Source organism: Lynx canadensis, chromosome C2, assembly GCF_007474595.2.
Source record: "Lynx canadensis isolate LIC74 chromosome C2, mLynCan4.pri.v2, whole genome shotgun sequence".
Lineage (NCBI taxonomy): Eukaryota > Metazoa > Chordata > Mammalia > Carnivora > Felidae > Lynx > Lynx canadensis.
The window spans coordinates 150,195,138-150,220,907 of NC_044311.2; the positions used below are offsets into that span (position 1 = coordinate 150,195,138).

Here is a 25,770-nt window from a genome sequence, read left to right on the forward strand (position 1 = left end):
TGCAAAATCATCTTCTTAGGCTATCCCGCAGGGCTCTTCGTGTTGCATTTTGAAGGTTTTACTTTCTTTTTCCTTTGGGATTAATGACCAGTAGATCTTTGCAACAGTCAGCTTTGTTCTGAGATTCTGTCTGATACCCTGGACTCTGCTTCTGCAGTAACACTCTGCCACTAACAAGAGCTTTACAAAGGGAGATTTTTCAGTCCACGCTTGCTGGTCGGCACGTGGTATTGTGAGTTGCCATGAAAGCAAGGGGGAAACTGATGTCGAACATGGATTTTATGCAGACTGTGCTTTGGGGAGAGAGAAGGGGGGGGTGTAGATTTATGAGTGTTCACATGGAATTCAGGGTAATTTTTCCTGAGTTTTTCCAGTTCAGTGGTCGTTTCAGTAAAGCATTTTATATGCTTGTGATAGAAACTCATAAAACTCAGTTTACTACTGTTTTGCTCAGCAAGGTCCTGTTTTCTTTAGAACATTTAAATATTACGGATTTTTCTGCAACTGTCTTCTAAAAGGGGGTGCATCCCATAAAGGAAAGAGGTGCACACAGCTTTATCTATTTGCGTCAAGCCAAGGGTTTGGGGGAGAATTCGGCTGCTGTCTGGGCTCCTCCCAGTGGGGGGAGGGGAGGAGTCTAACTGATTGTTGCCGTTCACGTTTCTGATTTAATAAGCCTGGATAGTGGTTCCAAAAGTCACACTTTTTATACATACAGAGACTAAATGTTTCTTTACATTGTGAACTATCAGAGTGCTTGTGTCCATCGCAACTGAAGACACGCTAGAATTAATTAGATACAGGAAATGGGCTCCCAGGAGGCAGATGAATACTCTGTATTGCACCGGCCCCCTCTGTAGTTACGCCAAAATAAAACATGCCAATTAACGTGGCTGGAGTTTTTTCATTGAAAAACAAAATTACCAATTTGGAAGGCTGCATCTGGTGTATTCCTTTTCTTTTTTCTGCCAATGCATTTTTTAAAATTTGCTATTTGTTTACAATCTTCTCTTCCAACGTGTATACATCTTTATCCACGCCCAAGGAGGGGGTGGTGTCTGTGCCTACGTTTCTTATGCAAAGTCCTTTAAAGAGAATCTCATATTAAGATTATTTAGTGTTTCCTTTTCTCTTCCTCTTCTCTTCCTTTACGAAACCAGGTCTCCCAGATAAGATTTGCTAAGGCTTGGCTCTTACACTTATGTGACTGATGTTAGTAGTATACTTGTGGAAGAGGAAATACTGTTGGGAACATGATATTTACTATTTATATATTTTCCAAGGTATTATACTATGAGTTTCTATCTTGCCCTATTTAGAATTATTTAAGGCCCTTTAGTTATAACCATCCTGGTTTCTAGTCCTAATTTGATATGTGGCTGAATGATTTTGAGTAGATTACTTGACTTTTTCCTCATAATTTATCAAATCTTTGGTTAGTCTTATCATAATGTCACAAAAAAAGACAAAACAGTTCACATTCTTTAAAAAGGACTGCACATTGGGGCGCCTGGGTGGCTCAGTCGGTTAAGCGTCCGACTTCAGCTCAGGTCATGATCTCACAGTCTGTGAGTTCGAGCCCCACATCGGACTCTGTGCTGACGGCTTAGAGCCTGGAGCCTGTTTCGGATGCTGTGTCTCCCTCTCTCTGTCCCTCCCCTGCTCATGCTCTGTCTCTCTCTGTCTCAAAAATGAACAAAAACGTTAAAAATTTTTTAAAAAAAAAAGGACTGCACAAAGATAAAACAGGTAAAGTCACTAGTATCAAATACTAAAGTCAGATCTGAGTTCCCTAGCAGTCAAAGCAAAAAGGGAAATGTATAGTTATATGGTTTCATTGTCTTGATAGAGCAGGTACTTAACCTCCCTGAACCATAACTTAAATAAGAAAATAATGCCTGCTCTACCTCTTTTCAGGGCTGTGGTAAGAAATATATCAAAGTGCCCATTTTATGTGACTTACAAACCGTAGGGAGCTACACAAAAGCCGGGTGTCCCCACGGTTTCATTGGAACTGTACTTCAAGTAGCACAAAAGTTGCTTCCAATAGTGTCCTTTGGTGGGCACATATTAGGACTGCTTAGTCATGTGACAAGGCCTGGCACATGATAAGGCCCTGTGCGCACACCAGGATGGTCTGGTTCACACAGGCTGCTCAGTCTAGTATGATATTCTCTCTCTCTGTCGTTTTTCTCTCTTTATGTGGGAAATGAAATTAATTGTCCATGAACACTAATTAAGAATGAACAAAACATTGGATAGGTGACCAGTATGCCTCCTGTTCACGATGAATTCTACAAAAGGAAATCCAACCAGAATAGTTTAGGCACAATTAAAATTATATTTCCCCCCTCCCCCGTTCATGCTCTGTCTCTCTCTGTCCCAAAAATAAATAAATAAAAGGTTGAAAAAAAAAATTAAAAAAAAAAAAAAAAAAAAGGGGCGCCTGGGTGGCGCAGTCGGTTGAGCGTCCGACTTCAGCCAGGTCACGATCTCGCGGTGCGTGAGTTCGAGCCCCGCGTCAGGCTCTGGGCTGATGGCTGGGAGCCTGGAGCCTGTTTCCGATTCTGTGTCTCCCTCTCCCTCTGCCCCTCCCCCGTTCATGCTCTGTCTCTCTCTGTCCCAAAAATAAAAAAAAATAAAAAAAAAATCAAGGGGTGCCTGGGTGGTTCAGTTGGTTAAGAGTCCAACTTCGGCCCAGGTCACGATCTCACAGTGTGTGGGTTCGAGCCTTGCGTCAGGCTGTGTGCTGACAGTGCAGAGCCTGGAGCCTGTTTCCGATGCTGTGTCTCCCTCTCTCTCTGCCCCTCCCCCGTTCATGCTCTGTCTCTCTCTGTCCCAAAAATAAATAAATAAAACGTTGAAAAAGAAAAAAAAAATTTTTTTTAAAAATTATATTTCCCTTTGGTCACAATGCAGAGAGAAACCTTGGTGCCATAATTTTGGAAGGGCAGGGAGTTATACATGATCACTTTTCAAGAATGTTGTAGAGATGCCTTTTGTTTATTATGTTGCTGGCCGGGAGAAGTGTCAGTTTAAAAAAAAGATAAACTGTGTAGAGCGACTGAATTTTTTTTTTTTTTCTTGGTCTCTTAGTGGGACTGCCTCAGCATCAGCCTCCAGCTACAAAAACACTTTAATGCAGACGTGAGCCCTCGTTAGTGTCTGGGGAGTGTTCCATGCTGAACTGTTTAAATAAGCAACAACAAACCGTTCCCACAAATCTGCCTCCTGCTCACGATTAACTCTGCAGAAGGAACTCTAGGCAGAATCACAATGTGTATTTTTTTCTGTCTTCTTTACTTAAATAGTAAAATGAAGTATTGAATAGGATGTCAAACGCCCAACTTCTCCTTTAAAAAAATTTTTTTGCACCTTTTAGATTATTTTTATTAGTAGCAAAAAGTCAGGCAAGGATGTCAAACATGAAAACTTTATTAAAATAGGCTTAAGGATCTTTTTTTTAATCATCGGAGGTGAAAATGTTAAAATTCTATCCAGTAAGCAGAGTAACCCTTCAGACAGATTTTCTGATGAATAACGATAGTGGTAATAGCTTATATTTACATAGCGTCCTTCTGTGTTCCAAGAACTTTCAATTACTCTCGATGACATTATCTCATTAAGTAACAACATCTTTCACATTAATTCAGGGTTAAACTCTGTGTTAGCAGCTCCTGGGGAACATAAGCTCCTAGGTTTGTCATAATTGTGTGATAATTCACGGCAAAGTGGTGGTGATGTTTTTTTTTCACATCTGCACTACCTAAATAACTATCTCAATTATCTATTTTGGAGGGTATAAAAATGATTCTTTACGTGTGATAAGCCCATCCTAATTCAAAGCGTTTTAGTGAGCTTTCTTTAAACGAGTGTTAGAGTAAGAAATCTGGCAGAGTTTACTATTTTTGTTTTTAAATTAGGAGACACAGTGACCCTTGCTGTCAGACTTTCTTACCAGAAAGTGACAGAGACAACCACAAAGTACAAGTAAGTCTTCTCAGCTCACCGTCCAAGTGTTGGGAAACAGAGTCAGGCTTCAGGCTTGAAAATTCCATTCGGTTTATGTGCACGCAAAGGATACGTAATAATTCATATAGTCACGTTTATATCTATTTGGAGGGGTAGAGTTGGGGAAGCATTCTTTATCCACACAGGTTTATTAGATGGTTAGTTCCATGGTTTTTTGGTTGGTGTAATTAACTTATTTATATTTGAAAAAGGAAAAAAGCCCTGTAAAACCTGCTGTGTGTTTCCTCAGACACTTTTAAGTATCCCTGTGGTTTAGATTTCCTCACCAAAGTTGCATGTATTATATAACATCTAGGTAACTAATGTAAATTTTCAAGCAACTATAGGTATGTGTGAAATGGCCATTTATGAGACATATAAAGGAAAATGTAATATTTGAGATTGTGGCCGGAACCACAACCGTAAAAATAGCCACGGCATTGTTTGGGGCCATAGACCTAATCCTTTCACTTTTGAAATGAAGAGAAAGGACAGCGTTTTATGTTTGTTGACATAACTTGAACCCTGAAACCCAAACCATCTTATTTTAAAATGCTTAATTTACCATAGTCAGCAAAACGCCCAAAGCAGAGTAATGTGCATTTCCAGAGCACTGGGTGACTTTCCCCTTCTGACCCAGAATATATCCATTTAGTGCTGTATTTATCATATGTAGTTTTCTTGGCAGGAAGGAAAGGTATTCAGCAAAACATAAAAACGCTCTTAGTAGGAAAGCAATTCATTTTGTAGTTAGCAGCGTTTTACAAATACTAAAATATCACATTGAGGGTCTGTTTTAATAAGGTTGATGTATGAGACCTGGGGAGTTTTATAGCGACAACTATATTTTTTTTTTTTTTTTTTTTTTTTTTTTTTTTTTGGTGAGGTAGCCACATTTCTTTCAACCATTCAAAAGCACGAGTAGATATGTAAATACAGGAAACACCATGTCAACCATAATTTTGAGTCAAGGTCAGCACTGTTTTATCATTCCAAAATTTGTTCTCTAAAAACATTTCCGTTATTTGAAGACCATTTTACTTCCTGGACAGACTTAGAGTTTATAATTGACCCAAGTATTCAGCAAATCAAGCCTCTTCATTCACGGACCTTCTCTGTTCTTTTTCCAAACGCATATGGCGAGAATGGGATCTTTGAAAACAGATGAAGCTACTTTAGGATTAAAACGCAAATCGAATCCCTATAAGCAGAGATGCAAATCTTTCTGCAAGTTTATAAATACGTTTCAAAAGACATGAGTTACTGGGACGTCCGGCTGGCTCAGTCACAAGAGCACGTGACTCTTGATCTTGGGGTTGTGAGTTCGAGCCCCATGCTGGGTGTAGAGATTACTTAAAATAAATAGTTAAATTTTTAAAATAAAATAAAAATAAAAAGATGTGTTGTTTTTTTTCCTAAGTAAGAACTCCGAGCAAACTAGAATACTTCTTTTTTCCCTCAAAAACATGCCTAAGGGAAAAATGATGGACCAACACAAAAATAATTCTCATTATTTTTTTCATTTTAAAAACAAGCTGTTGAAATTGTAAATCAATTAAAAAAAAAACAGCTCCCTTCCTTATTAGCCTCTGTCCTTCTCCACCTGAGAGAGCTTCACAAGGAGCCCCCACTGCTGTCCTCAGGGAAGAAGAGATTGTCCTGTCCCACGTGGCTGACTTAACATCTGCTGGTTTATCGAAATTTTTTTAAGGATGAACAGAAACGACTTGAAAGAAGAATGTTTTCCTTTTATTCCTTATAGTTTGGAGTGAAATTACATAATAACTTTTGTCACAGGAAAATCTCCTTTCGGTCATTAGCAAAGTGCGGGTTTGGGAGGCGAGTGTCCAGGAGGGAGGCAGGGAGGCTCTCTGTAACGGGACTCCCTCCGTGGCTCTGTTGGCACGACATTGGAAAGAAACATTCCAGGAATAATGCAGAAAACAGAACTGCGAAAGCCGTTCTAGAGACAAGATGCCTTAGCGGGCCAGAAACATAATTTGTTCTGCATAAAATGGCAACTCATACGTCTTAAGACATTGGAAGAGCTGGCTCAGAGGACGGGGTAAATTACTTCACCTCTCCATGGCCGCGTGGTCCCAAGTAAAGAGCTCGTGGCCTTGATGCTAATTTGAAACAGTGGCTCCCAGGAGAACTTGTCCATTAAATTGCCTGGCTGCCTCCGTCCTGCTGCGTGAGGTGGCACGGTCAGAGCTGCCCCTTTACAGAAGATCGTGTCGTCTCTGCTCTGCTAGAGACCATTGAGCCTCCCAACAAAACATGTGGTTCACAACACACTTAAAAATAACAAGGGGGTGGTTAGGGACAGAGCACTCACAAGCCTGCCTTTGCTCTTTTAGCTTGCCCTCCTCTCCCCGTGGGGCAGAGCTAAGAGAGTTCATCAGACCTGCCCAAGGTTCTCTGCCTCCCGAGGGCATTTTCTCGCAGGCTTTCAGTTTCTTCCACCCTGGGCCTGGGGGCTCTTCCTGGCCGTGGCCATCAGTGCCCTGGGCCCCTGATTAATCCCGGATGCACTGACACAGCCCTCATCTATACTGGTGTACCTCTAATATAGGATCCACCCGGCACTGCTCAGAAGGCCGTTGTGATGGTCAGAGTTTCTGGAACATTCTGTACCACTGCCCATCTTAAGATGGGGTAAGGGGGTCCAGGCCTTGAGACTCTAATATCCCCTATCATGGCACTTATGCTTGGGGGGAACAGTGGAAAAGTTCTCGTTCAGGCATCGAATCACCAGGGACCTCTGTGGATAGGTCATAATGATGCTATTTCCTAGAGACCCCCATCCCTGCAAGGCAGGGTCCTGGCCAACATCCACATGGCCTCTAGGCCTGCCGTCTTGTCCTCTGCAGGGTGTGCCTGGAAGTAGGTGCTGCACAAGTGCTGGGGTCGCACCCCCGGGGGACATAACCAGCCTGTCACATGGCTGTCTGGAGCGGGCCCAAACCTTCCCGCAGGTCCCGCAGCCTCCCCGCCACACCCGTGGGCGGGAGCCATCGGGCAACACAGTCATCCCAGACTCGGAAGGCCAGGGACACGTTTCCAGCCACGTGAAAGAGGCCCGGCGGTGCCTGAGGGGCACAGCTCAGAGCTGATGGAGAAATTAACTGGAACCCCTGTGGCTCCCACTTGCTCAGCCTCTGAGAGGGCAGACTTGGCTCTCACAGGGACGATAGTCTGGACTTAGCAGCTGGTGTCCCAGCTGGCCAGTCCCTTCAGGCAGCATGGGAGTGCGGGGGGGAAGGGCAAGGCCCTAGCTCCAGTCTGTTTTAAGCTGTCTCCTGTATAAAAGACACTGCCTGGGCCATGGGGGTCACCCACCTCCATGACACCTTTTCATCCTTCACTTCCCAGTTCCTCCTGCTCAGAACTGTCTTGGCTTTGACCCCAATCCCCATGTGGGAGGCGGTTCAGAGCGCTGCTTGATGAAAGCCACACGTTTCTGCATGGGGACAAGGTGTGGGTTGCAAGGAGAGGTCGGACCCCTGTCCCTGGTGGTGCCTACCTACGGTGCACCTTCCCCTTCCTCCACCCAGGCAACCCCGAGGGGATTTCTGACCCTTCCCTTCCCTCTGTGGCAGGTGGAGCTCACGGGCAACAGTATTTACGAGTACATCCATCCTTCCGACCACGACGAGATGACAGCTGTCCTCGCGGCCCACCAGCCCCTCCACCATCACCTGCTACAAGGTATTTCCTCCAGATGAGAAGAAACCAGAATGAAAACCAGACAAAGTGCTCTCTCTCTCTCTCTCTCTCTCTCTCTCGCTTGCTCTCTCTCTCTCTCTCTCTCTCTCTCTCTCTCAGTGTGACCTGAGGGTTTTGCTTCCTGTGTTGCCAAGGGGTGGGGGAAGCATGACTGGGGCCGCCCAGCAGGGCCTCTCCAGAAAACACACAGCACGGGGCATTTGCTTTTACGCCTCTGTCCTTTGAAGCAACACTATGGATCTCATTTCTCATGCCAGAGACCACGTGAGGTGCTGCAGGAGGTAAAGAAACATGGTCAGAGGCTTCCCCCCTAAAGTGCTCTTGGTTTGGAGTTCCAGGGACACAATCTAGACCTGGACTTCTTCACCAGAGGGCCCCCAGATGGAACTCAGGGGGTCTGTGAAACTGCATGGGAAGAATTACATCTTTATTCTGTCTGGCTGAATTCCGCTTTTCCTTTGCATATAGACTGTAGACTGTCTGTCCCCTTAACTCTCACTAGAACCCACGGCTTTGCCCACGAGAATCACATGTGTTCGTTTCACTTTACGGTGTTCTTGTAGGTACTTAAACATATCACTGGGGCTCACTGCTACTTCAAAATTTCAAGAGTTATGAGCCTGCTACTGGGTCTTGTTATCTCACGTGTTAATAAACCAGCACATTTATAACCATATCACTACTTGTTTTAATATTTTGGTAACTGTTTTCAACACAGCTGGTTCCATTTGTGATCTCATATATTTTATCTTCGGCACTTAAAAACATTATTCTGGGTAGAGATGCCATGGCAGGAATCAGTTAAGAAGCCCTTGTCTAGACGGAGGCAGGTGCACCTCCCCAGCCTGTCTCCGTGTGGGGGCAGGTTCCTCCACCTGACAGTCCCATCATTTAACACATATTGACTGGGTTCTATGGTCATAAGCACCGTGTTAGGACATGATGTGGCTTGACTATTCAGTGAAGGGTGAGGAGCACATCATTACACAAATGACTTCCTAAGTTATAATTGCAGTGCATGCTGGGAAGACAGAGAAGAACTTATTTGGGGGGCCCTGGGCTTGTAACTCCGTCTGACAGTCCAATGAGACCAACCAGCATGTTGATCGATAGGTCTCTTGTCTGCTCCGGACTATAGTATCCCAACTTGGCCAGACTTCCCCAGTAGAACAAAATGCGAAAGGAGAAACGTGAGGCAGGGTGAGAATGGGGTCGCCAGCCAGAGAAAAGCTCGAGTTCCACTCTTCCTGCTTCCTCCTGGGGAGGCTGTTCTAGGCTAGAAAGAGAGACTCTGGAAGAGGCCACTCAGTTTTATTTTATTTAAAACATTTTTATAAATGTGTTATTTATTTTTGAGAGAGAGAGAGAGAGAGAGAGAGAGAGACAGAGCATGAACGGGGGAGGGGCAGAGAGAGAGGGAGACACAGAATTGGAAGCAGGCTCCAGGCTCTGAGCTGTCAGCACAGAGCCCAATGCGGGGCTCGAACTCACAAACTGTGAGATCATGACCTGAGCTGAAGTCGGAAGCTTAGCTGATGCCCCAGAGCCCACTCAGTTGTAAAACCACCTGCAGATTCAACTCTGTGCACCCCCAGCCCCCGCCGGCACGTTCTAGCCCCAGCACTAGTCGCCGTAAGCCTCGTGTTTCCTTATGAGGGAGAGAGATTGCTGTCCTGGGTTCTGAGCTGGCAGCTTGCTTTTAGCCATGGTCTGTGACTCTTAACTCCTTGCAAATGGTGTGGCTGCATAAAGGCACACAAATAAGACCCTGAAGAAGTAATTTCTAACAAAATGAGGTCTGGGGGGGGGGGAATGTACCTGAATCTCATTCTTTCACTGTGGGGCTGTTTAAAGCTGGAAGAGGCGGTGGGAGTCTTGGAGAACTCCCTAAGAATATTGGGTTGTTATTGTTCTAGAAAGTTCCACAGCGTGTTAATTACATGGGCCTGGGCGCTTTCTCACTAGCTCTGGTTTCCCATCATCCTTCTGTGTCACAGCCTTAAAAGGGTGTTTGTAAAATGACAGCGCGTGAGTCTTGGGAATATCATGAGACCCTTTCGATCCCAGTCTCTGTGGTGTTCATGTCTCAGGCACAGCAACAACACAAGAGAAGCACAGAGGTCTAAGAGATGGGGTGGCCCCCGGATTCATTTCCACCCAAGTGTGCCAGGCCTGAGGTTCACAGGCACTCAGACCCCTCCCTGGCTTCTTATCCACGGAGTTGTTTTTGTGCATCTGAACTTGCCCCATCGTGTCATGGTCATTGTATTGTTGGCTTTCTCCAAAGCTCCATGGTTAATTACCGGGTGAAGTTTTTTTAGACCTCAGTGCTTGGCTGGATATGGTGCAGACAGGCAGCCACGTTACAGGGAAGCCTTATGTCTCACAGACCATAGCCTGCTTGCAGAGGAATCGTGGGTAAATATGGCCACCCCTCCAAGCAGGGGGAAGGGAGGAGCCTCATAGGCGATGGCTGGGAGCCTTGCCTCTACTCCTAATGGTAACCTTTCTTTAAAAATTAATCTATTAACTGCCACCAAATAACTCTATTTAGCGTGGAGTGACCTCACCCTTACCCGGGGGCATGGACGCATCATTCCAGAGAACTGGCATCTGCTCCCTAAAGCAGGTTTAGTTTCCTTTGGGGACTCACTTGCATTTGCACTAGTGAGGTCAGAGACTGGTGGGTGAGGCCTTTGGCCCTGCCAGAGAAAGACCGAAAGGGGAGGGTAAGAGCCCTGAGAAAGGAGGGGGCTACGTATGAGGGCAGAGGCTTTGATCTGGCTGAGGGGGTTCCGCATTCCAAGGCAGTCCCGGGCAGTGTCAGGGCCCCGTGGCTGTCTCCCTCTGCTGGGGAAAGAGCTGTACCTGTGAGCCCTTACTCAGTGTCCTTTACCCTGAGGGAAGCCAGATGCTTCTGGGCCTTCCTGGCCAACCCAGGCATCCACCCCAGGACTAGCCAAGGCGACTCTTTCGGTGCCAGGCCTCTCTGTGCCTGCCAGGAGGGGGCCGTGGGCATGCCGAGGGGGGCTGGGCCCACTGCGCTTACAGTCCTCACCTTGGCCCCAGGTGGCTGTTTCCTGAGTTCTTGCTGTGGCCGCGTTTCCAGCTGCCTGCTTCTGGAGCAGGACTGGGGCCAGTCTCCCCACCCCACCCAGGTCCCCGCCCCAGGCAGAAGCTCCCTGGGTCAGGGTCGGGGCATTCTGGGATGAGGCTTCCGGCTGCCCCATCTGGTCCTGAGCATCGACTGATATTATTGGGACAAAATCGGGGGAAGCATCGTGGAACAGTTGGCCCATCTAACCTCACTCCTGCTTTCAGAGTACGAGATAGAGAGGTCCTTCTTTCTGCGAATGAAGTGTGTGTTGGCGAAAAGAAACGCGGGCCTGACGTGCAGCGGATACAAGGTGCGAGGAGCCTCGTGTCGGGGGAGGGAAGGAGGAGGGGGCAGAGGAGGGTCTGAAGGAGGGGGCAGAGGAGGGTCTGAAGGAGGGGGCAGAGGGTTTAAAGAGGGGGCAGAGAGTATTAAGGAGGGGGCAGAGGAGGGTCTAAAGGAGGGGGCTGAGGAGGGTCTGAAGGAGGGGGCAGAGGGTCTTAAAGAGGGGGCAGAGGAGGGTCTGAAGGAGGGAGCAGAAGAGGGTCTGAAGGAGGGGGCAGAGGAGGGTCTGAATAGGGAGCAGAGGGTCTGAAGGAGGGGGCAGAAGAGGGTCTGAAGGAGGGGGCAGAGGAGGGTCTGAAGGAAGGGGCAGAGGGTCTGAAGGAGGGGGCAGAGGAGGGTCTGAAGGAAGGGGCAGAGGAGGGTCTGAAGGAAGGGGCAGAGGAGGGTCTGAAGGAGGGGGCAGAGGAGGGTCTGAAGGAGGGGGCAGAGGAGGGTCTGAAGGAGGGGGCAGAGGGTCTGAAGGAGGGGGCAGAGGGTCTAAAGGAGGGGGCAGAAGAGGGTCTGAAGGAGGGAGCAGAGGAGGGTCTGAAGGAGGGGACAGAGGAGGGTCTGAAGGAGGGAGCAGGGGGTCTGAACGAGGGGGCAGAGGGTCTGAAGGAGGGGGCAGAGGAGGGTCTGAAGGAAGGGGCAGAGGAGGGTCTGAAGGAGGGAGCAGAGGAGGGTCTGAAGGAGGGAGCAGAGGGTCTTCACCGGTTTGTATTTTGCTTGCTACTCAAGAAAATCTGCAGACAGAAGGCACAGGGACCCAAACATGGGACAACTTTCTAGTGACGCTGCTCATGCAGCAGGTAGGGGAGCTGGTGTCGTACAAGGAAACTCCAGGAGGACTGGGTTTCGTCATCTGAGACCACGAATAAGCGTGGCGAAGGGTAGAATGTCACCCTGGCACGTGCACTTGGTGTTTCACACGGGTCGGCGGCCCCCAGAGGCCGCTGAGGATCCACACCCTGGGGGCGGCAGTGAGCGTTCAGAGCCCGGACATGTCGCTCCTCCCCTCGGAATGTTTCGCCAAGTCCAGTGGTGACGACTGTGATGTGCTCGACTAATGATAGACCTGTTCTGAGGAGCAGCGAGGCTTCAGCAGCAGCATCTCATCGACTTAACTAAAAAAAAACAGTTTTTTGATAGAGAGAGTGCAAGTGTGGGAGGGGCAGAGAGAGAGGGAGACACGGAACCCGAATCAGGCTCCAGGCTCCGAGCTGTCAGCACAGAGCCTGTTGAGAGGCTCGAACCCACAACCTGTGAGCTCATGACCTGAGCCAAAGTCAGATGCTTAACCAACAGAGCCCCCAAGGTGCCCCATGTCTACTTAATTTAATTAACAGTCATAGCAGCCCTCTGAGGGAGTACTGTTGGCCCCATTTTATGATCCTCAGGGACGCAAGCAAGGAAGGGAGAAGACGGGCAGAGGCCCGCAGGCTGCATTTCTCCGGCAGATGTGGCCTCCTGCTCTGGCAAGTTCTGGAATCCAGGAGCAGGTCCCCCGAAGAGCCCACGGGCAGCCCCAGAATCAGCACCCCCAGACGGAAGGGCCGGTAGGGGGAAGCGTGCACTGAGCGTCCCCTTCCAAGCTTCTGATTCCTCCCTGGCGTCTGAAGTTACTGTTTCTCCCTCCTCAGAGGAGAGAGGTGCTAAGCCCATGGCTCCGGAGATGGAGGGGATGGGGGCCTTTGTGCAGGAGCATTTGCATGTTAGAAAAGGGTGGGGGAGAGAAAGGGGACAGCTTTGTGCCTCTGAAGCTTATTCTCTTTCTGGAACACCCCTCCTGAGCTCCTCCCCACCCCAGGGGCTGCTTCCCCTTCAGCATCTCCTCGGCCCTCTCCTTTGAACTCCACACTGAGCTCTTCTTCCCTTTGACTTTACCCCACTCTCTTTTATAGTTTGGGGGATACATTTTTTGTTTGCTGACCCAAACTCGAGGCCTATTTCGACCAGGGTTGTGGGGAGCCCCCCACCCTGCGCTGTCCTGTACCCAACAGACTTGGGTCTTGAATTGTTTCTGCCACTTATTAACCGTCTAATCGTAAGCAAAACACATCGCCTGTCTTGTCCTCAATATCCTCCTCAGTAAAATGGGACAATAGACCAGAAGGATTTCAAGATCTGTTGCAGCCCTAAAGACTGAATGCGTTCAGCAGTCCTGGAGGAAGAGAGCTGAAGATTTTAGCTGTTCATCACTGCTGTCATGATCCTTTCGAGATTTTACTGATCCTAACTTATATAAATGCTTCCAATATGGAGGCTGAAGGTTGCACAAATGTTCCTGTTTGACATTTGGAACACTATACCCTCTCTCCTGCATGGTTTGTTTTTTGTGTTTTTTTGTGTTTTTTGGCTATAACAACCAGAGGTTTCTATATAGCCTCTCTGGCTTTTTGCTTATCATAAGGGAATAAAATCTTGACCTATAAATAAAGTAAATAAAAACACATTAAGAGGAAGGCTTTTTTGATCCTACTGAATGAATTCTTTAAATTTTTTTTTTTAATTTTTTTTTCAACGTTTATTTATTTTTGGGACAGAGAGAGACAGAGCATGAATGGGGGAGGGCCAGAGAGAGAGGGAGACACAGAATCAGAAACAGGCTCCAGGCTCTGAGCCATCAGCCCAGAGCCTGACGCGGGGCTCGAACTCACCGCGAGATCGTGACCTGGCTGAAGTCGGACGCTTAACCGACTGCGCCACCCAGGCGCCCCTAAATTTTTTTTTTAATGTTTATTTATTTTTGGGACAGAGAGAGACAGAGCATGAATGGGGGAGGGGCAGAGAGAGAGGGAGACACAGGATCGGAAGCAGGCTCCAGGCTCTGAGCTATCAGCACAGAGCCCGACGCGGGGCTCGAACCCACGGACTGTGAGATCATGACCTGAGCTGAAGTCAGACACCTAACCGACTGAGCCACCCAGGCGCCCCTCTACTGAATGAATTCTTAACGTACTGGAATGGTATAGCTTGTCAAGTGATATAAATGTCAAGTTGACAGATGTCAAATCCAGTCCCATTGGGGGACGAAGAACGTAAAGTGAGTGTCTTGGAACCAGAGGTTAGCTTCCCATGGTGCCTTTGTTTGCTACCTAATAGTGGGTTTGGTGATGAGTTAATTAGGTATCAATCCATTACATATTAGAGTCTCAACTCGGGGAGTTACTGGGGCAGAGTCAATTGGATAAGACGACCTTACATTTGATTGCAGTACTGTTTCCTAAGGAAGAAGCATCACTTCGTGTCTTCTGAGCAATGAGTTGGGTGTCGTCAGCATGTTGGTGTGACCTTTGTGGGGTCACACCAGCTCCGTGGAGGCTGGGCCGGGGAGAGTCCAGCGTGCCCAAGAGAGCCAGCAGGCTCCGAGCCGGGAGGAGTGGGTACCAGTCTAACCCCTGGGCTGACCCTGCCCTCTGCTTTGCCAGGTCATCCACTGCAGCGGCTACCTGAAGATCAGGCAGTATATGCTGGACGTGTCCCTGTACGACTCGTGCTACCAGATCGTGGGGCTGGTGGCCGTGGGCCAGTCGCTGCCACCCAGTGCCATCACAGAGATCAAGCTGCACAGTAACATGTTCATGTTCAGGGCTAGCCTTGACCTGAAGCTGATCTTCCTGGATTCCAGGTGAGTTTGGCACCTGCTGCTGCTGCAGAATTCCAGAAGACACTGACGGTGGAAACTGGCCTGAACGCTGTGTTGTTAAGCCAAAATGTAACGAGGAAATAAGCCGTACTAAGAAAGGGAGTTAGGGGACGCCTGGGTGGCTTAGTTGGTTAAACGTCGGACTCTTGACTTGGGCTCAGGTCATGATCTCATAGTTCCGTGAGTCTGAGCCCTGCACTCTGGGCCGTAAGCCCAGAGCCAGTTTGGGATTCTCTCTCTCCCTCTCTCTGCCCCTCCCCTCCAAAATAAATAAATTAATTAATTAATTAAAAAAAAAAAAAGAATGTGAGTTAGAAGGGTATTTAGTGGAACCAAGTCAGGAATTGAAAGAATTGATATCAGCTTTAGTACTTAAAGAGTAGCCAGCTTCTCCAGGTGCTGGGTACTTGTTGTATATTATTTATTTATATTTTCATCATCTCACTGGAGTTGGAGCTGGAAATATGTGCTGTGGACACAAGTTAGCCTTTGTTGAAGGCCTGCGATGTCAGGATTCTGCCTTGAGTGTCCGTCAAGTAGGTGGGACCTTAAGGCAAAGAAAAGATTTTGCAATGAGCTGGTGGGAAGCCATCGGAGCTCTGATGGCCACAGAGCTGAGGCTGAGAGCAGACAGGTGGCCTTTGCCGGGAAAAGCTGTGACTACAAGCTCAGTGGGTGCCCTGTCTGGGCTGGGAGGACACCTCTGGCTGGCAGTGAGGGCGAAGGTACAGTGGCCCCTGAACTGTCTGTCCCAACCGCCCTTCCCCTCCTCCCTGAGAATGTCCGCCCATCTGAGGATCTCTTGCCAGAGAGAGAAGGGAGAGCGAATGAGGCAAAAGCACTAATTTGTTGTTTCGCTTGGCCTGCCGAAGCTGGCCACACAGGGGAGGTGTGTGCTGGAGGAGCCGTGGCCTGTCCCCCAGGAGGGCTTGCCGGCTTCACGTGGCCCCAGGCCCTTGGGGCTTCCTCCACCTACCATTTTCTTTTTTTATTTCTTTTTTATTTTTTTTAATGTTTATTTATTTTTGAGAGAGAGAGAGAGCACGAGCGAGGGAGGAACAGAGAGAGAGGGAGACAGAATCTGAAGCAGGCTCCAGGCTCTGACCTGTCAGCACAGAGCCCAGTGCGGGGCTTGAACACACGAGACGTGAGACCACGACCTGAGCGGAAGTCGGGCGCTTAACCGACTGAGCCACCCAGGCGCCCCTTCCGCCTACCATTTTCTTATCCGTAAAAAGGTCAGCCTCGCCCTGCCCGCTCGGCTACCCACAGGCTGTTAGGAAAGATGAAATTTGATAATAGATGTGAAGCATTCGTGAAAGTAAAGCCTGGAAGCACTTGGGTGGCTCAGTTGGTTAAGCATCCGACTTTGTCTCAAGTCATGATCTCACAGTTTGTGAATTTGAGCCCCGTGCCAGGCTTTGTGCTGATGGGTCGGAGACTGGAGCCTGCTTTAGACTCTGTGTCTGCCTCTCTCTCTGCCCCTCCCCTGCTTGCACTGACTCTCTCTCTCTCAAAAATAAACACTAAAAAAACAAACAAACAAGCAAGCAAAAGTAAAAAGCTGATGCACCTAGTCCTTTAGAGTCCTCAGCTGTACAGGAAGGGACAAATGTTCAGAGACCCCACTTTTGCCTTTCGGTGTGTGTGGCCAAGCTGTCTGGGAGAAAGGAGGTATATATGTGTGGGTGTACATGTATATACGTATATACACACATATGTGTAAATATAAATATAAAATTTTGCTAATATTTATTGATTTTTCCCACCTTTTTATTCTGGTAAAATATACGTGACATAAAATTGACCATTTTAACCAGTTATGGGAGAAAACCAAACATACCTGGTTAGGGGCGGGAGACAAAGACACAAAGTAGCCTAGTTTATCATTAGTGAACCTCAGAGCCCTTCAAAGATAGAGAAATGACAAGGGTTGGCCTGACAGGCTTGCCGTCGTGCTCCCAGAAACTCCAAGCAAAGAGTACCCAAAACTCTTTGCGGGAGGGAAGCCAGCACCTTGGGGCTGGCCGGACTGACAAATGCCGCCCTACTGCATCGAAGACAGAGGCACCTGCCACCAGAGGGGCCCTGGGCGGGTGGACTGTCTGGGCCCATGGTGGCAGCATGAGAAGGAGTTCTTTCTGGATTCAGGGGCCACTTCTAAAAGTGAACGGAAAGGAATTTTGGCCGTCCGAGCTCATTACTTTAGAAACTTGGGAGGATACGACCAGGTTCCCCCTTGTTACCTCTGTCTCCTAGTTTTTCCTTGACGATTCTAGGAAAAGCCTCTGAGGCCTGGTGAGTTCTCTAGAAGAGGAAAGAGAGAGGTCTCCCCAGAGGAGAGATTTCAGATCTTCTCAAATTGTTTGAAGCACACAGCTTTGAAACACAAAGGACAAATGGAGGGCTTTGCAGAAGAGGGTGTTCGAAGGTAGCTCAGAGGCCAGACTGCTCCTGAAGGAAACAGGAAACTGTTTCTACAGAAGTCCCCTGCTGTTCTCCCAGCTACGTACCAGGAAGCTTCTAACAGATCTCCTGAACTCCTGTCGTGTAGATGTTTCAAGGGCTCAGAGACAAGCTAGAATTCCTCGAACTCACTCTGGTCTCCAGTCTGTTGCAGTTCGGTCTCCGAGGGGCCGCTGGGGGTCAGGGACAGAGGGCAGCAGAATGGCCCAGCAGGGTGGGAGATGTCAGCTCCTCCATCCAAAGCCCAGAAGCCACGGCGACGGGTTGGCCTGAAGCCCAGCAGCCCTGAAGTCACAGGGCCCTGGGTGGGGGGCCTGCAGGGGTGGGGGTGGCCACTTGGCCCCCCACCCAGTGTAATCCCAGACACAACTGAACTCAGCATAACCTGAAATTTGGTTCAGAGGGGTTTTGTGGTATTTCACTTTGAAACTGTAGCTGGTGCTTTTGCTAAGGATGGGTGAACCCAGCCATGTTTGGGGTTTGGCAAATCCCTCTGACAGGTCTTCAGACACTGGAGGTTTGGAAAAAACCAGGAGGGCATGCTGCCAGACCCTTCTCTTCCCCTTTAATTTTTAAAGCCAGTGTGCGCTTTGATGAGAAACTTAATACATGTGTTTCTGATTCATTTACACGTTCGGGGCTGTTGTTCTGTAACTTTACTTCCAAAGGGTCTGGGAAGCCTCTTTCGTCCCCACACCGTAGAGACGCCTGGTTTTCTTTTTCTTGGGGGGGTGGGGTGGGGTGGGGAAGCCAGGTCTCAGTTTTCCTGCCACACTGTTAGACTCCGATGGGGCCTGAAGTTCTAGATGGCCCTTAGATAAGTCCCCGAGCCCGGAAAGGCCTGCACAGGTTCCCTTTCCACCGACCTCCGGCCCCATCTCCTTCCCGCCCTGGAGGAACACCATGGAAATGTGTACACCAAATAGTGAGCGGTTCCAGGGAAATATGAGGCTCTCCGAGATTTACGACCCGGAGCCCGCGCAGAACTCGACAGAAAGGGGAGCGCGTTATGGAACGAAAGTGAGGTCGAGTTTCCCCGTTGAGTTCGCAACTGACATTTCAGAGACAAGCCAGCAGGACCCCCCGGTCCGGACCGTCCTCAGGCCCCACCTCTGCCCCCTCGGGACTGACTTCTCACCAGGACCTCCCTTCCTCTGGAAAAGCTTCCTGTCCTTCTCTTTCATCTGTTCTTCAATATCTGTCACCAAGGCTTTTTGGCCACCTCTTCCAAGGGCATAGTCACCGGGTCGGTTGCCCGGGGCCCCGGGAAGTGACACCACTGCCACGTGCAATTTCCACCTGCGGATGGAGTGATCCAGACGCCACGGATGATGCGGTCTCGGACGCTGGGAGCCACTTTTCCTCAAAGAGCTGATGTGGGAAGTCAGTATTCCTGGGGCCTGATGAGAACAGAGAGGCGGTAATGGCATGAGGGCACCGGGCACGCGTTGCCCTTCTGCCAGCGAACGTTATGATTTACCCCGCAGCCACAGTATTTTCGGGTGTTGTCGTACTAGTTTTTGGACGCTGCACGAGCCTCCGTTGATCGGACGCGTTAATGTCTCCAGTTCTTCTGCAGATGGTCCCGCCCGACCAAAACCTCGTGAGACCGTTGTGCCAGGTAGCAGGGGCCAGTGGGAGATAAAAAAGCTCACACACACAATAGCCAGGACGTGGGAGCAGCCCAAGCGTCCATCGGCGGACGGACAAACAAAACGTGGTATCTACATAAAATAGAACATAATCGAGCCGTAGAAACGAATGGCATTCTGTCCCACACCACAGCGTGGGTGACCCTTGAAATCAGGATGCCAAGTGAGAGAAGCCAGACACAAAGGGACATCTACCAGGTGGTTCCACTCATCCGAGATATCTAGAATCGACAGATTCCTAGAGACAGAGGGAGAGGGAGGTTACCTGTTGTGGGGGGAGGGGGCAGGGGGCAATGGGGAGTTCTGAAGAACATCGTGGTTGTACTTATTGCCACTACGTGTAGACATAAAAATGGTCAAAGTGGCAAAGGTTGTGTAATGCATATTTTTCCACAATAATTTTTTTAAAAATTTAAATGTTTATTTTTGAGAGAGACAGAGAGACAAAGTGTGAGTGGGGGAGGGACAGAGAGAGAGCGAGACACAGAATCCGAAGCAGGCTCCAGGCTCCGAGCTGTCAGCACAGAGCCCGAGGCGGGGCTTGAACCCACGAACTGTGAGATCGTGACCTAAGCCGAAGTCGGACGCTCCACCGACTGAGCCACCCAGGCGCCCCCACGATAATAATTTTAAAAAAGGTTCCCACTGGACTGTCACCCAGAAGCCACTGGAAAGTAGTTCTTTCTCCCATCAGAGTTCACTCTTAAGCGCCCCCAGACAAGCTTCACCCTGAAAAAGGAAAACATTTGAAGCCACCCCAAACGTTCTTCTAGCCAGCAGTTTCAGAAGAACATTCCTGCCCATGAATAGTGCTACATCCTGCACTGGGCTAGTGTTCAAAGCCTTTCTCCTTGTAAAAAAAGATCATTCTCGGTTTCCAAAACCAACATCACCCCCCACCCTGAGCCTTTTAGCACTTGATTAGTTGGCAAAACCAATATTAGTTCAAATGAAAGGCAACCTACAGAACAGGGTAACACACGGAGCCACTGTCCTCCCCCAGGGTGACCGAGCTGACCGGGTATGAGCCGCAGGACCTGATCGAGAAGACCCTCTACCATCACGTGCACGGCTGTGACGTGTTCCACCTCCGCTACGCGCACCACCTCCGTGAGTACCTCGCTCACCGGGCGGGGCCGGGGCTGGCCAGGGAGGGGGTGGCCAGAAGCGGGGCGGGAAGGCCACCCTTGTTTGGTACAATAGTCCTCCGTTGTGCACACATGAATTCTAAACCTCAGACTGACCCCCTCCACCCCTCCGTTTAGCACAGCTACTGGTCAGTTCTCAAGCATCCAGGCTTACCTTCCAGTGAAAACTCTGGCAGGTGTGGGATGGTGCAGAAGTTGCTGATTTGAGATGGTGGGTGTATTTGGAACCTAGATTTCTCTAGGACATCTGGACACGTTTACACAAAGCTCAACAGCAGAAGCACCAACACGTACAGAGCCCTTGCTCCTGTGGGGCACCGGCTTAGGTGATTAAAGATGTTACTAACCCAGTGAAGGAGATTCTCCTGTTCATGATCCTCCTATTCCTACTGAGGATGCTGAGGTTCAGAGAGGTTAAGCCACTTGCCTGAGGTCACACAGTGAGAGGCTGGAGAGTCTGGAGCCAAAGCAGCCAGGACCCGGCCCCCGACCACTGTCCACCACCTGGCTGGGAGGCTCAGGGGAGACCACAGGTTCCCAGGATGGGAGAAGTCAGCATGGAAAGAATGAACAATCAGTATTCGATTGGCCAGTGCAGAAGGTTTGGTGAACATCTGGACGGGGAGGGGGGTGGGGCTCTAGTCACTGAAATGTTCAGAGAAGTGACACTTCTCTTCTAGAATCCAAATCAAGGCAGCAAATAACTGGCACGGGGCGGGATACCTCACGTCCAGCCCTCCATGCCTGGACTCAGGGGTGCTTGCTAACGGGGTGCAGGTGGCCGGAGCAGTCAGCTCTGCAGGGCCCTCTGGGTGGAGAGGGCAGGTGATTGCTCCGAAAACCCCAACCCCGGGGGTCCCCCGCCCCATTCCGTGGAGGCAGGAGCATGGCAGGAGCCCCGATATCCAGCAAGGGAGCTGGAAGCAAGCCCCCAAATTACCTGCAGGAAGGGATCCTCTTCCAAGTGGGGCTCCACTGGGAGGAATTAGGCCTCTAAGCACAGAGAATGAAAACTTATGGAATTGAAAGTCTTCGTTTTAAATCCCATTTCCTCTCTCTCTCGAACTACCTGGCTAACAGAGGAGCAGGGATTTCCGCCCTGCCACCACCTGGGAGAAATAAATACAGTTTGTGTTTGGGAAGTGTAACGAAGGCCACAGCGATGACCAGCACAGGGCTCCTGTGTCCCCAACACAGAACGGAAGCTTTTCATGTATCCATTGTTTTTTGTGTTTTTTTAAACTTTATTTTGTATTTATTTTGAGAGATAGAGAGCAAGCAGGGGAGGGGCAGAAAGAGAGAGAGGGGGAGAGAGAGAGAATCCCAAGCAGGCTCCACACTGTCAGCGCAGAGCCCTATGTGTGGCTCGAACCCACAAACCGAGAGTTCGTGACCTGAGCCAAAGTCAAGAGTTGGATACTTAATGGACTGAGCCACCCAGGTGCCCCTCACGTATCCAGTTCGGGGCGCGGGGCTGGCCCTGTGTCCATTTCCCAGATGAGCGGTGACCCTCACGGGTGGAGACCTGTGGGCGGGCAGCAGCTGAGTCAGACAGGGCCAGAGCCCGGGTTTGTTCGGCTCTCAGGCCTTGAGCGGTTCCCACCACGTGATGGCTCTGAGCCTTGGAGGCACGGGCCCGTCTTCGCTTCATCAGGAGCCCTGATCTTCCCCGAGCTCACCCGGCCTGCAGAGGGAGTTTATCTGAGAGGTCCACTGCAATTTGCATGATAAATTTGCCTCAGCTCACCTGGAATTTAGCATTTCCAGACATTTCAATTATCCAAGAGAACCCTGAAAGGGAAGGCATACACAGGCTTCCCGGAGACATACAGAAAAGGCAGAAGCATTTAGAAACCAGAGGAAGCACGTGTTTTTGTTTTTGTTTTTTCAAATGGGCTCGAATTAGTAAATCAAAGAAAATAAAAAATAGCAATATTGACAACGACTGCTATGGTGCGGTGACCTTAACTATGGTGGAGAAACCACCCCAGGGGCAGGAGGCAGAGAGCATATCCCAGCCAGGCTGGAGGTGATGGGGGGGGTGGCCTTGGGATCTGCCATGAGCCTTGCATCTGTCCCTGACTCACTTCTGTCAACTTTTCCAGATGTAAACTAGAGGAGAGCTGACAGGGAGAGGTAGCGGAGGCCCTTGCCCACAGATGGGGGTGGGAATTAGTCTTCTAGAGCTCACACCTTGGCTCCAGGATTAGAACCTCACTTGGGTGTCCCTCTCAGGGAAGCCATGACATTAACCTGGACATGACTTTCCCCTCCAAAGCTGGGTCTTTCAGATGAAGAAAGGGGCGATATTCAACAAAACAGAGCATGATTTTTGGAAGCAGAGTCTTTATTGGTACGGAGCTGGGGAAGTTTTGAAATCTCTCTGTTGTGTGGTCCCTGGGGCTTCATCTCCTTTCCAGGCACAGAACTGGGGCCAGAGGGGCCAAATCCAGAAGCCGACCTCGAGCCTGGGGTTCAAGTACAGTAGTTTGTTGGGACAGTGACTGAAACACGGGTTGGGGAGAGAGAGAAATAAGCCATGGAAGGGAAGGAGCCACAAGATGGGCTTGTCTGACTGGGACTCAGTCAAGGGGAGTGAGCTGAGGTATTTAGACTCCTGCTCCTGCCTGTCATGAGCTGAAGGCTGCTCTCAGGGGTGTTAATCTCCCTGTCCCCCCTCATCTGTTAGAGTGAGCTCTGCCAAAGAAAGGCCTCAGGAGGGAGATGGGGCCATCAGAAGTTCCTGGGTGCACTCCATGGTGAGGGGAGGGACGTGAGGAGACATCAGCCAGAGCGAAGGTCCGCCTCTTTACCGTGTCTCCTCAGCCTCCTCCCCTCATTGGTCTCCAGGCTTTGTGAAGAGTTCTCCATCCAGCCATCCCTCCATAAGGTGCTCCTCACCCCCCAGCCCAGCCTAGTTGGTCATCTTGTCCTGTCCTTGCTTTGCACACCTTAGTCACCTTTCTCTTGTGGGGTGGGGGGCTTTTTTTTTAAGATTTTATTTTTAAGTCATCTCCACACCCAGTGTAGGACTTGAACTCACCACCCTGAGATCAAGAGTTGCACTCTCCACCAACTGAGCCAGCAGGTGCCCCTCTGGGGGAACCCTGTTGCCCTCACTGCTCGGGGTCCCTGTTGGTCCATTGGAGTGTCCTCTATCCCCAAACTCCTGCCCCATGGGCAGCGGGGCGGGGGGGGGAGCTAAGCACCGCCCCCCTTTCCAGTTCTGTTTTCACTACCGCCATGATGTCAGCTGCTGCCACGTCTCTTCCAGGAGGGTGTGTCCAGCTCCTTCCAGCCCAACCCAAGGGCCCTAGGTTCTTATTTCTGGACAATGCTTTCGCCTCATGCTATTCACATTCTTATGGGGTCTATATTGATCTGCTCAGGCCACTGTAACAAAATAACACAGGCTGAGGGGCCTAAACAACAGAAACTTGTTTCCTAACAGCTCTGGAGGCTGAAATCTGAAGTCAAGTTATCCGCAGGACCACTTTCTCCTGAGGCCTCTGCCTCTGTAGGTGGGCATCTCCTTCCTGTGTCCTCACATGCATGAGCCCCTCTGTGTGTGTCTGCCTTCTCATCTCTTTCTGTTACAGGGACACCAGCCATATTGGATTAGGGTCCCCTTCTTACTCCATTTTCTTTTAATTACCTCTTTAAAGACCCCATCTCCAAATGCAGGGACATTCTGAGGTCCTGAGGGTCGGGGCTTCAACATACAAATCTGGGTGGAACACAGGTCAGCCCATGACAGGGACTTTCTTTAATAGCTCTGTGTCCTTACCCAGGTAGTAGGCCCAGCTGGGCAGGCTGGCTTGGGGAGGGCAGGTGGGAGGTCTGTGAAGGCAGGATGCGTCATTTGGAAATGTGACTTTTCGGTCCTGTCTCCTGGTGCTTCAGTAACGCAGGGCTCAGGAACCTAGCCCAAGCCTCCCGGCCTCCCGCCCTCCCGCCTGGGATCCCAACCTGGATCCCAGATCCGCACGTAGCCCCTGCCAAGCTGGGGGCTCAAGTCCTTCAATTCAGTCACCGCCGGAGCTGGCCTAGTGGCTGTCCCAGGAGCACAGGCATGCAGGGTGGCCTCTCCCACTTCCTCCCCATCCCCCACAGCTGCACATGGCTGGAGGGGGCCAGGGGCCACAGTGACCCTCAGGATTCCAAGACCACGGGTCGGGGGGCAGGCGGCTGGCCCCCTCTTACAGGGAGACATACAGACGCATCTTCCTTCGCAGTTGATGAGGTCACTGAGCGCAAGAAACATCTACCAATACCCAGGGAGGTCACTGTCCGATTCTCCAAGGCCAGATTTTCTCCACACCGGCGTCCCAACCCCAGGACTCCCTGGAGATGGGGTGAAGGGCTCTGCCAGCAGCAGAGTTGGACATCAGGCGGTGGTGGCTCTGGATGACCACAGTCAGCCAAATGGTTTTCACACATTGTTCAAAATATTATCTTAACCCAGTGCAGGGATCCACAGGGTCCAAAGAAAGCATAGCCCCTAAAGAAAGAGAATTCAACACCTTCCAGAAAGTCAGCTTAATGAGGAGAAGCAGGGCTGTGCAGGGCAGTCTTTGGGGAGCATGGGCTTCCAGGGGGTCAGCAGGACAGGGGCTGGCATGGCCCGGACACCTCGTGTCACTGTGGGCCTGGGCCTTCCCAGATGAGCCATGCGAGTCAGACCGTGCCAGGGCTTTCCCCGGAAGCTTCTGCAGAGAAAATGAACACGGATCCTCTAGGGAGCATATTTGAGCCCCCCTCCAACCCTGTGCCCTGCCCACTGTCCTGTGGTGGCCGAGGGAAGGCCCCCACAGCTCAGCTAAGTGTGGGCCCTGGTGCAGGCATGACACTCATGTGGCCTCAGGGAAATGGGGGCCCTGAGCTAGGGTCTGCCCTTGCTGTCTCCCTCCTGTCTTTGTCAGGTGTTTGGGTGACTTTTTCTTGCATGGAGGGGAGCCAGTAGAGGTCTGTATTCTCTTGACCTGCAGGTCCTGGGGGTGGGGAGGGGGTGATGCACAGTTGGGAAGGGATTGATATCACCGAACTTGAAGATCTGTTGAGGGACACCGGGCAGATTTCTGGAAGACACAGCAGTTTGGAAGAACCATGATGTCCAAGATGGTGGAGAATTGCACCCAGTTCCCCACCTGGGGCCCCTGGACAGAGTGGGCCAAGTCCAGATCACAGAGAGTGCAGGCCAAGTCCAACTGTCATAACGCTTTCAATCTCACGCAAAGGCTTCTAAGCCTGAATATGTGGTCTACAGAGTTCAAGGAATAACTGTCATAACAAAATTCCGGGACACCTGGCAGACACCCATAGAGAACACACCCTAAATGGTGCACAGGGGGCACCTGGGTGGCTCAGTTGGTTAAGCATCCGGTTTTTGATCTCAGCTCAGGTCACGATCTCGAGGTTGGTGGGTTCGAGCCCCGCATCTGGCTCCACACTGACGGTGCAGAGCCTGCTTGGGATTCTGTCTCTCCCTCTCTCTCTGCCCCTCCCCCCATTCGTTCTCTCTGGCTTTCTCCCTCAAAATAAGTAAATAAACTTAAAAAAAATTTAAGGGCACCTGGGTGGCTCAGTCAGTTAAGCGTCCGACTCTTGGGTCCGGCTCAGGTCATGATCTCACGGTTCGTGAGTTCGAGCCCTGCATCAGGCTCTGTGCTGACAGTGCAGAGTCTGCTTGGTATTCTCTCT

At 50.0% G+C, this 25,770-nt stretch overlaps 1 protein-coding gene across 1 annotated transcript in view; it reads left to right on the forward strand.

Moving 5' to 3' along the window:
• The window catches only part of SIM2 (SIM bHLH transcription factor 2), a 51,840-nt gene that overhangs the window by 12,790 nt on the left and 13,280 nt on the right, over positions 1 to 25,770 (forward strand). Inside the window, exons 4-7 of the mRNA XM_032594598.1 lie at positions 7,614 to 7,722; positions 11,062 to 11,147; positions 14,587 to 14,786; positions 19,926 to 20,032. Of these exons, the coding sequence (XP_032450489.1) occupies positions 7,614 to 7,722; positions 11,062 to 11,147; positions 14,587 to 14,786; positions 19,926 to 20,032 (502 nt within the window). The remainder of the gene's footprint in view (positions 1 to 7,613; positions 7,723 to 11,061; positions 11,148 to 14,586; positions 14,787 to 19,925; positions 20,033 to 25,770) is intronic.